The following is an 18284-nucleotide window of genomic DNA, read 5'->3' on the forward strand; positions in this document are numbered from 1 at the left end:
GTGAGAAAGAATGACATCCCAGGCTGGGGTGTGTGTGTGTGTGTGTGTGTGTGTGTGTGTGTGTGTGTGTGATACCTGTGTCTTTTATCTCATTTCTCCCACAAAGATTCAAGCCCTTCTCATCTTCTTAGACAGGGAGTCACCCACCCGGCCCTGCCCAGGGCTGGTGGATTGCAATGGGAGGGCTGCTTCTGCTGAGGAACCTACATCCGTGTGTAGGTGCGGTAGGCCAAATACCCAACCATTGCCCCTCTGCCTGTCTGTTGATTGGCATCTCCCCCCTGCCAGCCCACAGCTTCTCCCTGGGACTCACTGCCCTTTTTCTGCTCCCCATAGCTCCCTCCTGACAACTGGCATTCTCTCCCAACGCATTCTCAACTTTTTCATTGAGTGAGTGGAGACATGTAAAGACTGGGGGTCCAGGAGCTGCACACAGGATTCATTCACTCATTGCTCCTCTCCTTGGGATTCACGGTTGATCTTCATGCAGTCTCGGCAGTTATGATGGCAGAAGAACCAGACTTTTGTGCTTCATACAGCTATGCTACATCACCCTTCCTCTTTCTACCTTTCCTTCTACTTTTCCTTCCTCCACCGACACATTTCCAGTACTCACCCGGAGATGCTCTATCACTGCAATTTTGGGACTCATAATTCCATTCCAAGGATGTGCTGGTGATTGAACCTCTTTAAATGGAAGGGTCCTTTCTAGTGACCACATTCTATGAGTACATGTTAGTTACATAAGGGGTTACTTTGCCCTCTGAGCTGATAGCTATTTGTTGTAACAACCGTGAAAGCTCCATTCAATCAAGAAATGCACACCCCTCTATCATGTTGTGGACTCAAAAATTTTAGACTCGGCTCTGGGGCTATAAACACTCTCATGAATGTTCCTCCAATCAAGATTAAGTAGAAATAGCTTCAGAAAGAATCAGTTTACTGAGACATTGGATAGCTTTTAAAATAGTAGCATTTACTCTATAAAACTGAAAGCAACATTTCTGTACCTCTGCCTAGGTAACTGAAGAATTGCACCAGAGACATATCAAATTTAAAGTCGAGATCTTGACCAGATGCGTAACATCTGGAAAAAGTCAAAGACGGTTTTCCGCCTTAACTGGCTATACTAGATAACACTAAGAAAAAAAAAGTTTAATTTCTTTTCTACCTTTATCTTCTGTCTCCCCCAAATAGATGTATTTACTCATAATGATGTAATTCATGGAAGGATGACAGATAAAAACATCTATACATTAAAGGTGAGCTGAGTCTGAAAATATAGGGTATAATCTTATCCTTCCCAGAAGCTCTTTCTCAATTTTATGGTTTGGTATTGAAACGCACATAGTTGATGTCTGACTTGGACATGAAGGTTACTGAGCATATCAATAGTTGCTAATTCAGGGTATGGTCATCTGCATTTGGGGGAATCTACATTCTCTACTAGCATTTCAGTTTTTCAGGCTTATTCAGAATCTCCTCCAAATAGAATTTCAAGTTTCACAATAAAAAGAAACATGGGATGGGGAGCGGAAAGCAGGAGAAAGAGAAGCAGCAGGAGAGGCAGATATATTAACGAAATGAACTCCTACAGGATACTGAAGAAGCCACCTTTCCGCCAGGCCTCGGAGAAGAGTGCCTTGTGCATGAGCAAAGTTCACCTAGTGGTATCAAAGAAAGGACTATTTAATCAACAGTGATGGGAAACTTACTATCCATTTGGGGCGGGGGGGGGGGGGGGGGCGGAATCCATTCTCCAAGGTTTCTATGCACAGTACACTCCAGAGGAATTAGACTTGCATCTAGTTTAACACGTAAAAAAATTAAAAAGTGGAGTACAATAAATATCAGCTCTGTAAATTTACAGCATTGAAGCGATAAGAAAAGCTAGGAGAAATGGATTACAATTATTAAAATGAAAAAACTCAATGTAATGAAAGTTAACCAAAATTAGGATTTAAAAAAAATGCTTATTTATTTATTTTGAGAGACAGGGAGACAGAAAATCCCAAGCACAGAGGGGACAGCACAGAGCCCCAACGTGGGGCTCAGTCTCATGAACCGCAAGATCGTGATCTGAGCCAAAACGAAGAGTCACTCAACCGACTGAACCACCCTGACAAAAATCAATTTTATTTTATTTAAAAAAATTTTTTTTAAGTTTATTTATTTTTAGAGAGAGCAGAGACAGCATGAGTGGGGGAGGGTCAGAGAGAGAGGCAGAAGGAGAGAGAATCTCAAGCAGGCTCCGTGCTGCCAGCACAGAGCTCCATGTGGGGCTTGAACTCACGAACCATGAGATCATGACCTGAGCCGAAATCAAAAGTCAGACGCTTAACCGACTGAGCCACCCAGGCGCCCCACAAAAATCAATTTTAAAAATCAAACTTGTAAAATATATTTACAGAGAATAATATGAACAATAATATGAGCAATACTATTCCACAAAAATAAATAGTAAACATATGGGAAAATGTTTGTTTTTACCAATAATTATTTTTAGAAAAAGCATTGGTTTAGGGGCACCTGGGTTGCTCAGTAGGTCAAGTGACGGACTCTGGCTTTCGGCTCAGGTCATGATGTCACAGTTTGTGAGTCTGAACCCCACATCAGGCTCTGTGCTGGCAACGTAGAGCCTACTCGGGATTCTCTCTCTCCCTCTCTCTTCTCCCCTCCCCTTCTTGCACTCTCTCTCTCTCAAAATAAATGAGTAAAACATTTAAAAAAAGAAGAAGAAGAAAAAGCACTGGGTTATTTAACACTGACTAGGGCAGCAAAAATGCTTTCTTCAAATGCTGATGAGACTTCAGTGACTATGGTACACTTCTTTATTATTTTTCTCCTTTGCGGAGATGAAATTCATATACATAGGATTAAGTATCTGGAAGTAAACAATTCAGTAGCCTTTAGTACATTCACATTGTTATGAAAACCTCACTTCTCTCTAGTTTTAAAACATTTTCATCACCCCAAAAGAACATTCCACATTAATTACTCATTCCCTGTTGCCCCTCCCCACATTGGGTTTATCCATTCACCCTTTGATGGACATTTGGGTTTTGTTTCATCATTGGCTATCATGGATAATGCTGCCATGAACACTCACATAGAAGTATCTGAACGCCTGCTTTCAATTCTTTTGAGCATCTACCTAGAAGTGGAATTGCCAGATCACCACGGCATTCTGTTTAATACTTTAAGGAACCACAAAACTGAGTTCCAAAGTGGCTGCACCATTTATACTCGTAATAGTAATGTATGAGGGTTCCAATTTATCCACAGCCTCGCCCATGCTTGTTATTGTCTTAACATTTTTATTATAGGCATCCTAGTGTTTGCAAGGTGGTATCTCATTGTGGGTATGATTTGTATGGCCCTAATGACTACTGCTAAGCATTTTTTTATGTGTTCCTTGGCCATTTCTCTGTCAGAACGAGGCTGTGAGTGAGGATTTCTCTGAGGTTTTCAGGGGTCCCAAGACTTCAAAGTTTATGAGACAGTCTTAAATTTGTCTCTCTCTCCCTCTCTCTCTCTCTCTACTCACTTATTTGCCTATCTATCCATCAATCCATCCTTCCTTCTATTCATCATTTATTTATGTTTACAGGTGGCATTCCAAAAGCTTTACAAGTATGTTGATAAGCAATATGCTACAGTATAAGAAGAGGAATAATAATATTTAAATTCTTTGACCTAGGAAATGCACGCTTGGAAACTTATCCTCAGGAAATAAACAACAGATTTGCTCACGAACAACAGTTGCTCACCAACTGCTCATGTATAACTGCTCACCAACGATACTGAACAGCAAAAATCAAAACCACCCAAGGAAAACTTTGGGACACTCTTATGTATCACGATGAAGAAAGATTATGCCAGAGGTGAAATATTTATAAAGACTATATAGAAATGTGGAAACACAACACATAGCAAAAAAAAAAAAAAAATTCTGATTTCCATCAAGGTGACCCAGGTTTGGTGTCCATCACAGGGACACAGATTGAAGGGATTATACTCAGCCTTCGGGTTTTTGTTTCAGCATCATGTCCTCGAGGGAGTCTCCCACCCAGGCCAAAGGAGGTAAGTACTATGTATATTTCTATCGTTCTTTGTATAGCTTATGCCATACACTAGTGCTTACACCAGGTTATTACTGTCATTCATTTATTTGTCTGCTTTTGCCTTTCACTTGTAGACTGTAATGTCTGTAAGGGCAGGAGGGCCTGTGGTGACTATTGGCTGCTGTATCAGAAGCACCTAACAGAAGGAACGCACACAGCAGGGATTTCATAAACACTCAGCAAATAAATTAATACATGACAGGATCGTGGAATTATAAATAACCTGAATTATTTAAAACTAATTTTCTTTGGGGCACCCGGGTGGCTCAGTCGGTTAAGCGTCTGACTTCAGCTCAGGTCATGATCTCACAGCTCATGAGTTCGAGCACGTCGGGCTCTGCGCTGATAGTTCAGAGCCTGGAGCCTGCTTCGGATTCTGTGTCTCCCTCTCTCTCTGCCCCACCCCCGCTCACACTCTGTCTCTGTCAAAAATGAACATTAAAAAAAATTGTTTTTGAACTAATTTTCTTTGTGGTTGTTGTGGTTTCAACTTTGTGGAAAATATTTTCAAAATTGACAAGGCAAGATATCATGGTTGTCATTATTCTAATTTCAATGTAACGTTGTTTCAAATTTCTCAATTAGGAAATTCTGATACCGCAAAAATAAAAAGAAGGAAATCTGTGCGTGCTGTATCGTGATTTGATTCATGTGGTTTATATGTCATGACTGCCTTGGGTTTTGTGACCTGTTGGCAGTGGGGGAGATGCAATCATCACATGGGGATTTTTGGAAATCAGCCATCGCATCTTACTCCACAGCATTGCTACTGAACAATGGTTTGGGGCCCTTTGAGAATGATTGCTCCCTTAAACCTACAGATTATCACTAAATAACAATGCAAAGTAACGAAACAAGAGCATTTGAAGCCATAATTATCAATGTGATGCACATATTTGCAAAGCAAATGCTTTTCTCAGAAAATAAATGGTAAAGCAATATGCAAAACATCTGTCGATAAGTGTTATCAGATATTTTACAGTAGTATCTTTGATAGTAATATTCTATATATGCCCATAACCTACAATAGAGACGTCAGGAAATGTTTTTGATGTCTCTAAAAATGAACATAAGAGAGAAACTATATTAACAACTTCTCTGCTGATCTTCTGCAGCCTTGAAATATACTTTTAACATGTGAAATCAAGAGGGATTTTCTGAATCTAAACTTCTGTTTATAGGAAGAAACGGTATTCATTTATGAACCCACATACCTCAGCCCTAAGACATAGATCACTTTGTAAGTCTGAAGAATAAGTGAACTTACATCCACGCAATTAATATCTTCTGGAATGTCATGACTATATCTGGCCCAATTTTGCTGCTTGTTCTATGCCCTTGAAATATCCTTCCATTATACCATGAGTTTCAAAACATACACTGATAGCTTTATGTTGTCTATCACTTTGAGGTTAAGTTTATTCCCATACCACACAGACTTGCCTTAGTGCTTTTATGGTAAATAATTTACACTAGAAATGCTGCATCATGAAACTGAGGCTAGGGAAATTGTTATTTAAGCAAACACAATCGATCCCAAATCATTTTAAACTTCCTGCCCTGTGATTTATCTTACAGCAAGGACCGGTGGGCTCGGAGCGGGAGCAATGAGCTGGAGGAGAATGGCATGTCTATTATCCTTGGCGGACTTCTCTTCCCTCCCTAATTATTAATGAGGCCACCCTGCCACAGCACACGTACCCCTTCTCCTCTCCCCTCCTTGCGACTTCCAGCATCATCTTCTCTACGCTCATCCTCGATGGCCCCAAATCCAAATGGAAATCCAAATTTCCTTGTGCAAAGGAAATCAATACTAGGTTCCTTTGTTTGGGATACAGTTTTTAAAAAGAAACAAAAGCCCTCGCGTGAATGGATCATTCTCCTATTTCCGCCTGAACTGAAAGGAGGGGAATGGCAACGACTACCAGAGTCAGATCTTCAGGAGGCACATAGGGGACAGAGAGAGCGGAGCAAGTTCCTGGCGGAGAGGGGACATCGTACGGGACAGCTGCTCTCCTCAAAGGTTTAACGACAGACCTTGATGGGGAGGAGTCCCCTGAAAATTGGTGACACAACAAGACAGTCGTCCCCTCTCATCTTTGTCACATTTTCATTTCCTTTTTTCCCTGCTCTTATTTTTTTGCTCTTCGAACACTTACCGGGCCGTGTACTACGCACGGGGCACTGTGGTAGGTACTCAGGTCACAAAAATAAACAAAATGTGATGGTCCCTACCCTCAATTTGATCACATGCTAATTGGAGAATATATATACAATCAGTGATTATAATCAGCACAAGAAGATCAATGGATGATGCGCAGAGCTTTCAGGGAGCAGAAGGGCACGTGACCCAGTCGGCCAGGTCTCCTGGAGCAGGTGCTCAGCACTGAAGGGTGGGCCCAGCGGAGGAGGAATGGGATGGCAGGTGTGGGTAAGAAGACTCTCCCAGGGGAACAACTACAGCAAAGGTACAGATGGGGAATTGGAAGCTTGCAGGACTGGCCAGTGGGGGGGCAGAAAGGACACCCATGGAGACGGGAGAAGTAAAGCTGGTGAGGTCATCTTTCTGCCTTGTCTGTAGCTCTTCCCCTCCCTCTCCTTAGAGAGGCACAATTGACCTGTGGTGCGTGCGCGTGCACACACACACCATGGGCCCCAGGGAGCCAACGCCATCCTTGTGAGCCTGCAAGTCACATTTGTCACTTTTTAACCAATCAGAACCTATCTCTTCTGTTGCTGTTCAGTCTCTTTAACCGCAAGTGAGTAAAACAGTAAGTACCTTGCAGAACTATGCGATATTGAGATTATACAAAAACTATGCCTGGCCCATAAGGGGCAGTTGTACATTAAAGCTATTACCAATACTGATTTAGAGCAAAACTTAGAACTTAGAAAGGGATAAAAAGATGTTATTTTTAAAAAAAAGATGAAGAAGAAGCTGGGTGTGAGATACGGTGAGGCCAAAGCAAGAGTGAAGAAAATAAGACTTACTGGCATGCCAGGAGATACACACATTTTACTTCATTTAGGGATAAGAGGAGAATGCTGCATGGTAAGGAAAGAGTTCTACTCAAGGAGAATCAAAATCCCAAGTCAAGGATGGGGGATGGGGGCACATCTGCCTTAAGGGAATTAGAAGTTGGATTCATAAGAAATAGATCTGATATCTTAGGTGATGAAAGATCTACATGGCAAATATACAATCCATGACAGACCTGTAAGTTTAGCTGATGGGAAAAAAGGACAGTCTCGAGAACAAGGAAAGTCACAGCCCTGTGAGGTCTGTTACCAGTTTCTGGAAACTGAAACCACAGTTTCCCCACCTGATAAGACATTGATGCTTTCTTATCCGATCAGCCACACAAGACGCTGACCAGCTGAGCAGACAGCACAGGGGAGGGACTCAGGATGGATCTGGAACAAATACTTAGATGTGATATCACAGCTGCCTTCAAATATTTGGAAGACTATTGTCTTCAAAAGAAAAGATCAGACGGTATTATGTGTCATTCTGGAAACTGCCTCAGGACCCAGGATCTCAGAGATTCACATTTCAGGGAAGTAGATGTCCGTGCGCCGAAACGCAGCCCACATAATCTTGATTTATTGACTGATTTACCTCTTCAGGAAAAAAAAAAACCAAAACTCCAATTTTCTCAGGCTTGATAAATACAGATTAAAACCGCTCACAGACCAGAAGGCCTCCATTGTTAGCAAGCTGATAGAGGATCCACATGAGGTGAGGCAGACAGGGACAGTAGATCCGGAAGGACCAGGAAATATGCATTCCCTGTGGCAAACGTACATCCATGCGCCCAACCAGGAAGCCTCTGTAGAGTCCACATTGTTCGCTTTTGGGGGTGAAGATATTCTTAAACACCAATATTTACCAAGTAAAACATACTACCAACCATTAATGCTTTACCTAGAGTAAGTGCGATTGATTAATTATCCTCTCCCTCAACAGATCCTCCAAAAAGTGTGTGTCCTAGTCTTATCTCTCTCTCAAAATCTAATTAGCCAAAGCCCCATTTCTCCATAAAGTTTTCCCCGCACACTTACAAGGCTGCACAGCACATTAGAAATGATGTGGTCTGTGGAGTCCGAAAGACCTCAGTTTGAATTCTGGTTCTGCCACTAACTGAGTGACCTAACGGAAGACACTCTTCACCTCTAGTCCTCACATCCACGGTAGCGAGAGCCACTATGTTTTAAGAGACATAGGAGGAATTAAGTGGGATAATATGAGTTAAGTGCTCGTTTAATTTTCCAAAACAAAACAAAACAAAAGTTAGCACTTCTCTTCCTAACATTTTCAGCCTTTGCCTTGTCTAAAATTCTGTAACATAGAAAAGGTAGTAAACAGTGAATATGTTAGTATTTATCCCTCTATGCTGGAGGGCATGGGGTGGGTGACAAGCTTCAGGGCAGGAAAGGAATGAGGAGAGGGCTCTGATGTATTCACGAGTCCAGGCCAGACCCAGCAGTACAGCCATGGGGCAGGGATCTCTCAATGGGGGAGGTGCTCTTGAAGAAAAGGGGAAAAAACAGTACTGAAGGAGGCTGGAGGGTCACTAAAGACACATGTCATTGACACCACCTTCCAATCAGCACCATTTCACCCTATCAGCCATGATTTCGACCACACAGGGTAGAGTCGCATCAATCCAAATATAACAGAATTAGTAGGAAATTAAGATAAAGATTGGAATACAGAATTATCTGGTACCATGTAAGTTTCACACATTTCATAATTTCGAAGGTGCATCCATGTGACTGTGTATAATTTGGAGGTGGGATTCAGTTCTGAGAAATTTCTGTCACCTTGTAGCTGTGCTACATGATAGCTGTGCTATCATTATCTAATGATAGTGACAACAGTAATAATAGCTTATACCTAATGAGCACTTGCTATGGGCTGGGCACTGTGCTAAGGGCATTGCCTGTATTAACTCAACCGCCACAAACAGGCCTTGAGATGGCAGACATTTACAAGCAAGGACGCTGAAACACAGAGATGAGTAACTTACCTACCATCACATAAGATCCTGCCTCTGCTCCAGTAGTGAATAGTATACACAATTCTCATGCCAAATATTTCTCACAATAAAACGAATATTCTATTTGAAAAACACTACGTAAACCGAACGTCACTGCCTGACTATTAGTCCAAGAGAAATCAGGGTATCAACAAGGTACTGGCCTAAGAGATTCTCATCCTGATGGGGTTTCTCTCCCACATGGTGCTACCCTCTCAATCCTTCCTCTCGCCTGGAGAATTCTGGCTTTTGGCAGTAAAAACTGAATGCATTTGTTATTCCAAGAAAGTAGAAGCCATCAAATCTCAGGTTGCTAGAGTTCTCTTTCAGCAATGCTTCCCATCCAGAGAGTACGGATCATAAATTAGTCTTAGACTGGAACAGCCTTCCTTGCCCACAGTGACGAGCGCCAGGCTCTATCACAGGCTGGCACGTGCCTAAGCGTGTCGGGGGATGGAAAAAGCAAGCTGCCTCAATTACCAGGGACTGAAGGAAATAACACCTAAGGCTAACTGCACTTACAATAAATGCAATCGTAAGTGTATGTACAATCCAGACACTTTTAGACTATTTTAGTTAAGAGAAAATTAGACCAGTACCCTCATCCTGGCACAAATGACCAGGGAACTTGGTCCAGGGTTTTGTTTTTTTTTTTAACTGTTGTATTGAGGGGCAGTTTGTCGATTCACGAAGGTTTCAGGGGAGAGAAGAAGAGAAGAAGGAGGAGAATCAAGGCTCTCCCCGATGTCACCTGTTGGCGACTCCAGGATAACTTCAATAAGAAAGCAAGCAGCAGAGGGGCGCCTGGGTGGCTCAGTCAGTTGAGCATCTGACTTCGGCTCAGGTCATGATCTCCCAGTTCGTGGGTTCGAGCTCCGTGTCAGGCTCTGTGCTGACAGCTCAGAGCCTGGAGCCTGCTTCCGATTCTGTGTCTCCCTCTCTCTGCCCCTTCCCCGCTCATGCTCTCTCTCTCTCTGTCTCTCAAAGATGAATAAACATTAAAAAAAAAGAATTACATAAAGAAAGCAAGCAGCAGAAAGTAACTTCAAAAATTACCGGTAAAGCAAGTGTAGGGATAGCTTCCTTTTACATATTTTACCTCCCACTTCATAAATATTCACTCTTCCCTCCATAGTACTGTGTGAAATGTAAAAAATAAAGACTATCCATAGAGGTTACTTCTACAAGGATGGACTCATCAGATGACTGCAAATCTAAGGGTCTATCTCCAATTAGCACGATTAACCATGAGCATGATTCTGTCTACATGTGCCAAGAGCGAGGTCAGCATTGGCACCAGAAATCAGAATGTCTATAAGAATGGCTCACTCCATGCACCCACCCCATCCGATGAGATGCCGAACTGCCAGGCCCACATCTGTCCCTCAGTGTTCTTGTCCCATGTTAATGTTTCATATATTGGGTCTCAGCACAGAGACCCTCATGTTTTGGGATAGACGAGCATCAGGATAAAGTACTATTAAGGCCTATAATAACCTCTTGGTCAATGGGCTTCTAGGCCTAGTTTCCTGTGCTCTTAGTGTGGAAAATCAGAACTCTAGATGCTCCCCCACTCTGCCCCAAAAGAGGGAGAAAGCAGTTGATCTGATCCTCTGTCATTCAGGAGGAAAGACTCTAACTGAATGCTGCAATCTAATAAAGCAAAGGAAATATTATGAGGACATACCAGAAACATATGTAAATCCTTTGAAACTAGACTACTCCGAAGTCCTAGAAAGTGCAATGGAGGACACAATCCTAAATAGATTGGGAATCAGGAGTTCCCCAAATAGAAGGAAAGATGGTTGGGGCACCTAGGTGGCTCAGTCAGTTAAGCGTCCAACTCTTGGCTTTGGCTCAGGCCACGATCTCACAGTTCCCGAGTTTGAGCCCCATATCGGGCTCTGTGTTGGCGGCATGAAGCCTGCTTGGGATTCTCTCTCTCCTTCTCTCTACCCCTCCCCTCCCCAAGTAAATATATACATGTTAAGAAAAAAAAAAAAAAGAAGGAAAGAAGGTGGAAAGCCAGGCAGGTCAGTGCTCAGATCCCAGTTCAGACGTGTGGCAGCGTGGATGACTCACTTGCTCATTTCTTCACTGTCACACTCAATGCTACCCTCACTCCTTACCCCTGTCTCATCCATCATTAGCCTCATCCCTACCTCAGCGCCACCAGCAGATAGACACCGCATGTATACAAAAGAAAGGCACCATCTTGGGGCAGACAGCTCATAAAAGGCACAGCCCCACCGGGGCAAGGCTTGGCCAGCAGACTGCCTCTTTGTGGCAATAAAATGATCCCCTGCATCCAGCTTACTCCAGCCTGGCTCTCAGAGCCTGGAGTGGATGGCAGCTCCCACTCAACTCTTCAGGGGGTGCCCATAGGCAATGCACAGCTGGCCATCTGCAGACCCTAACCTACCCTAAAGATTTGCTCAGAGAACGGACCAGGGCCATGAGTATGGAGTGCCCTACGTAAGGATATCCGGGCTCATCTGTGACAAGAAAAAGGAATCATTAATTAGAAAGGGAACGTAATGATCCTTGGGGCCTACCAGTTAGTAGACGCTCTACAAATAGCACCTATTATCACCACCGATTTCTCCTTCAGAGTTTCAAACTCAAAAGGTCCTTCCGATCAATAACGCACTTTAGCACCGCACAAGAAGCCAGACTGGCCTTGAAATTTCACTAGTGTTGCCACACATCCACCAGTGAGTCAAACAAACTACTTCTATGGAATCTGTAATGACATAATTGAAACCGGGTTTACATTTATTTAAATAATATAGGTTTGATGGAATGAAAATATTTTAGTAAGCGGCACAACACATGTTTGAGGAAAATTTACACGGGTTCCCCCACCCCTGCCCCATAGATTTCCTCACTTACCTATAAGCACCATTTTGGAAATGAAGAAAGAGAGAGAAAGAGGGGGTGTGGGGGTTACGTTTCAGGTCTGCACAATGGCACCTTTAACAAACCTGCCAGCTAGTCAGAAACTAAATAGGCTGGTTTGAAAAACTCTTTACTACTGCCAGTTAATATTCACAGGGCTCTAGGGGAACGAGAACTTTCAATGACTCAATATTTATAAATGCTACTGTTGTCCCCCAGACATGTGTCTTAGATTCCTGAGGGATCCTGGGAGCTTTTGCTATAATGAGGGTAAGAGTATATGAGTTTCAAATGGGGAAAGGAATAGGTAGGAAAACAAAATTAAACACATATAAATGAGCACATGGTGGTCTTGAATTTGAATATGATTGGGAAATCTGACCTGTGTGGGCTATTGCATTTTCATTTACCAATGTCTGGAGCAGAGAGAAAGCATTCAAAATGCACAGCAATGCTGGCCAAGACACGTTGTGTCTTTTTGTTTGAAATTTTGCTGCTCTGTGTCTACAGATGCCAAAAAAGGGCTACCCTTCAAATGTGGGATATCAGACTAGCTGGGTTTGTGTTTACAACTCTGATGGTGTAATCGAAACTCCAAATGGTCAAGGAACAATAACATTACTGAAGTGAAGTCAACTCTAAATTAAAAGTCAGTGTTTCCATTACCCACTCTAACAGTATTTTCTGGAGTTTATATAACTTGATCATTAAAAAATGCTCGAGGCTGAAAACCTGGTCTGTGTCAATTTTGGACTAACCTAGTTTGCAAAGCTCTGAAGTTTGTTTGCCTGTCCCTTTTATCCCTTTTCAAGAATGTATTGCTTTTAAATGCTACACACGAAACTGGACCAAAAAACTCTGTAACACCCGATGAGCCAACAGTGTTACATGCATCACTCGTTTTTCAGAAGAAATTTATGATTTCTGTAAACTCACTTTCAAGGGGCTTATGACTGACAGCAAAGAGTTCAAATTCCTTTTTCTAACACAGTCTTTAGCGCATCCCTTCTCTGTTGGTGACCTCATCAAAAATACTGCAACTGCAAATTGCAATATTAACTTTTGTAGGGACAAACTTCACATTAGAATTTAACGTGGTAGAAATAAAATTTACTGTTATGACCTCCATTATATCGGCTCTCTGTGGAACAGAATAGAGCTTTTGTATGGAGATGTCAAAAAAGGAAGGGAAGGCAGGATGTGACATCAGGACATATTCAAGTTACACTGCAGCGAACAATGACAGCAGAAGGTAATTGTGCATGAATAAAAATATCTTTGACAGACACATGGAAATATCTTGGTATCTACAAGCCCAAATATTTAGGATGTGAGGTTAGTAAAGGCAGACCTAACTCAAGGTTGAGTTGTACAGAATGCTATGTCAAGAGGCCAGCTTTGAATACACCGAAGATGGCCTCCATACCTTCACCACTGAGAAGTGTGGACTTCTCATGGCATGAATGCAGGGCCCATCCACAGGATCCAGGCAATTTGGATCCTTGCCTGGGAAGGAGGAGACAAGGGAGGAACAAATTTCCATGTGTATGTGTGTGTGTAAGTCTGTATGTCTTCCTGTCTGTCTGTCTCTGTGTCTACCTCATAAGGGAGGCCATACATAGAGTAAATATATTTATAAATGTGGAAAGGGGAATACTGTTTTAACATTTCATATTACATTTGTGTTTTGACTTTTGTAGAATTGTGGCAAATCATCATTTTGATTAAAAAAAACCCAGAGGGGCGCCTGGGTGGCTCAGTTGGTTGAGCGGCCGACTTCAGCTCAGGTCATGATCTCACAGTCCACGTTTCGAGTCCCGCGTCGGGCTCTGTGGTGACAGCTCAGAGCCTGGAGCCTGTTTCAATTCTGTGTCTCCCTCTCTCTGACCCTCCCCGGTTCATGCTCTGTCTCTCTCTGTGTCAAAAATAAATAAACGTTAAAAAAAAAAATTAAAAAAACCCAGAAATACCTAGACTCTGGGTCAGAAGAAATGATGAAGTGCACTTCCTAATCTAGACACCCTCTGGTACAGTTGTTTCCACAATATCACTCAGTAGAAATGGGCAAGATATTTATAAACTTAAAATTTTAAAATCTGATAAGTTGTAATATATCCTGTGATTAAATACTTCCAGTGACAGACAACTCATTATTCATGAAACAGTCTTTTATTCAGACAACCTTCCTTATGATCCTACGAATGCCTTCTTAAGAAATCTCTAAAGGATTTGTGATGGAAACACATGAGAAAATACAGCTGCTGACATTTCTCCTAAGTCCAAAAAGATCTGAACCTGGCCAAACGTAATAAATGCTTTCTATCATTATAGCATAACTAAAGGAACTAAAGTGTTATGATTTAAACACTTTATTTTTTCAAGTTTTGAATAAAGAGCTGACTTTTACCAAACAGCAAAACAACATTGTTAACAATTCCTGTTAACAGTGGAATATTCTTCAGCCACGAAAAGGAACAAAACAGCAATACATGCTACAACATGGATGAACCTCGAAATCATCATGCTATGTGAGAAAAGCTAGACACAACAGGTTACATATCACATACTTCTTTGATGAAATTTCTAGAACAGGTAAGTCTAACAGAGGCAGAAATTAAATTAGGGCTGGGTGAAAAGGGAACGAGAAATAACTGTTCCATGCACGGGGTGGTTCTCTTTGGGGTGATGAAAATTTTCTGGAATCAGATAGCGGGGATGGCTGCACACTCCAAAAACCACTGAACTATATTCCTTACATAGGTGAAATTTATGGTATATGAATTATATCTCAATTTGAAAAACAAGAACTATATCTTCAATCATAGATTTTTAAATCAAAACCATTTTGATAGGCATTGGTTTCCAATGAGTTTTGAATTCAATAAAATGGCCAAAATGAATACTAACTTTAGATCTGTAAACTGTAGATTCCTAAAAGTTAGATGGTGAAGGATACTGAATAATTTATAAATATGAATTTTGCTAAAGAATATCTCACTATATTTATGTTAACAGTCTTTGATTCATGAAGAATTTTGACCTTTTTTTTATTTGACAGGAAAGGATAGGTTTACTTCATATCACTTGTGCTTGCCTTTATGAAAAATCAGGAAGTTGAAAACCTACAAATAGGTTCCTCAAAGAAAAACTGACAATTTAAAACAGTTATTATAATCTTTTTCAAATATCTCAGGGTTTCTTTAGGCCTAACTTAAAACAGGTGGAATGTATTCCATCTACTTGAAATGCTTCTGTTTTTTCAAATGACAGTCACACATCCTATAAAAACTGAACTCAAATTATCTGATAGCACGTTACTTTTGGAAAGATGATGTCACCTAGATGAAGAATATATATGTTGACTTTCTCAGATCATAACTTCAAAATATAATGCATACAAACATACTATTTCCCTGTGAGTAGCAATAAAATACTCCCAATTAAAAAAAGAAACTCTGTGTCATTACATTTTTCCCATAAAGTTATATGAAATCTTACATTATACTGTAGAATAGTATAGAGGTAGAATAGTAGAATAGGACTGAGGTCACAGTCATAAGTTATTCAATTTCTGTACTCATGGTAATGATGTTAGAAACTGTATATGTCTCGGGGCGCCTGGGTGGCGCAGTCGGTTAAGCGTCCGACTTCAGCCAGGTCACGATCTCGCGGTCCGTGAGTTCGAGCCCCGCGTCAGGCTCTGGGCTGACGGCTCGGAGCCTGGAGCCTGTTTCCGATTCTGTGTCTCCCTCTCTCTCTGCCCCTCCCCCGTTCATGCTCTGTCTCTCTCTGTCCCAAAAATAAAAAATAAAAAAACGTTGGAAAAAAAATTAAAAAAAAGAAAAAAAATTTAAAAAAAAAAAAAAAAAAAAAAGAAACTGTATATGTCTTGCCTCACTAGCTGTACCATATGCTCCAGGGACTATATATGTACATATACCTATATATATGTATATGTATACATATATATATGTATACATATATAGTCACCATATGTGTGTGTGTGTGTGTGTATATGTGTGTGTATGTACGTGTGTATATATACATATACATATATATACATATATTCATATATATACATACACATATATATATCTTGAGATATATATATATATGATATATATATCAAGATATATATATCTTGATTTTTTTTTAGATTAAGCCCAGTAATAATGTCTTACATACAAATAGGGCCCAAATACCTAATTTTTGTTGAACATTCATTAAGTAATTTACTTGTAATTTTCCATGACAGTTTCCTTATATGTGTTTCTCATACAGGATTGCCAAATGACCACAAATGATTGTGGATTTCATGATGTAATTGTCGTACAGATTTCTATAAGCATTACAGCACACAGCTTTATTCATACATAATATGAAGAAAAAGTCACCATAACACTCACAGTTGTAACCAGGTCCGATACGATGTTGAGCTTCCAGGCTGGCCAACGTGATGTGGAAAATGATGTGAAGCAACAGGAAGGAAAGACTGGTGAAGCACAGAGACTTTAATAACCGGCCCGTATGTCCTAGAAGGTAAGAAACACAGAGACGGTGAGGGCGCTTCAGATGCAACACACTCGCTCTGACCTTTGCAGCATTCCACGTGGATTCCGTTTCTGCCGAATCTATTATATAGACACACCCAGAAGTGTGTCAAGTGTAGTAATTACTCTCTTAATTTTTAGTTACAAAGTTCCCTTTGTAAAATTGTACAATTAACATTGATTAAAAATCCAATGTGAAAGAACGATGCTTTCCTACTTATTATATGACAAATTACCACAAAATGGACCACAAATAGCCCCTGGCCCAGAAAGTATTATAAGAGAGCTCTGCCAAAGTTAAAGGGGAAAAAAAACACTATCTTATCAAAGTAGTTTCGGAAAATAGGAAAAGAAGGGAAGTTGCCCAAAATATTTTACAAAGTTAGAGTAACTTTAAATTCAAAATAAAACAAGGCTAGAAAATAAAAAGGAATTTGAAGCCAGTTTTACCTATGAACATAGACACAAATTATTAAAAAAGATATTTGCTAACCAACTGAATTAGCAGAGTAAAAATGGAATACAGCACATTAAGCTAGGGGTTAAAAGAGACCTGTAATACAAAAACAAACTGGTGGCTTTTGAGGGAGAGGGGTAGAGGGACGGGCAAAATGGATCAAAGGGAGTGAAAGATACAGACTTCTAGTTATGGAATAAATAAGTCATGGGAATAAAAGGTACAGCATAAGGAATATAGTCAATGGTATATATTATAGCATTGCATGGTGACAGATGGTAGCTACACTTGAACACAGAGAAAAACTGAATCACTATGTTGTACACCTGAAACTAATAAAACATTTTGTGTCAACTATACTAAGAAAATAATAATGAGCTAGGGTTTATTTATTACAGAGACACAAGTATTTAACATTAACAAATGCATATGTGTAAGTCACACACCAGTGGGCTGATATAATTTTCTAAATGGATGCAGAAGAAGCATTCATAAAGTCAATTTCTATTTGTGATAAAAGAAAGTAACGCTCAATAAACTAGGAATAGAAGGAAATATCCTTAATATGATGAAGGTATTACACCACAGCTAAAACAAGCAATCTACTTGTGGTGGAATTTTAGACATACATTAATGTCAGAGAATGATCAAGGACACTTGCTATCCTTGCCACCACTTAACATATCACTGGGTGCATAGGCCAACGTTATAAGATAAGAAAAAGAATGAAGAATTGTAATAACTACAATTATTTGCAGACAATATGAGCAAATGAAGCTATTTGTAGATGATATAATCAATATAGAATGCCAAAGTGAAGCCACAGACCAACTATTAGGATACAAGAATTCGGAAAATGATTTAGATCATCATATAAAAATCAATATAGTTCCTTTATATTAACAATAATCAAATAGAAAACAAGATACAACCTAAATTAGCAACCAAAACTGTATTGTAAATGGTTTTGCCAATGTATCAATTTGGCTGGACTATAGTCCCCAGTTTTTTAATCTAACACTAATCTAGACATTGTCATGAATTTAGAGATATGATTGAAGTCCATAATCAACTGACTTTAAGTAAGGATATTATCCCTGATAATTTGGGCAGGGCTGATTCAATCAGTTGATAGTCTTGAAAACCAGTCTGAGAAGAGAGAGAAACTTTCAGGCCATCAACAAACATATTCCAAAATATGTAAGAAAAGAATTTT

General features: G+C 40.4%; 1 protein-coding gene across 6 annotated transcripts in view; it reads right to left on the minus strand.

Annotated features, from left to right (window-relative positions):
• LOC132665746 (piezo-type mechanosensitive ion channel component 2) overlaps nt 1–18284 on the minus strand; it is a 476941-nt gene that overhangs the window by 298568 nt on the left and 160089 nt on the right. For all 6 annotated transcript variants that reach the window (XM_078435431.2, XM_078435426.2, XM_078435427.2 and 3 more), the window contains exon 3: nt 16468–16593. In XM_078435431.2, the coding sequence (XP_078291557.1) occupies nt 16468–16593 (126 nt within the window). The remainder of the gene's footprint in view (nt 1–16467; nt 16594–18284) is intronic.

This window comes from Panthera onca, chromosome D3, assembly GCF_046562875.1.
Source record: "Panthera onca isolate mPanOnc1 chromosome D3, mPanOnc1 haplotype 2, whole genome shotgun sequence".
Taxonomy (NCBI): Eukaryota; Metazoa; Chordata; class Mammalia; order Carnivora; family Felidae; genus Panthera; species Panthera onca.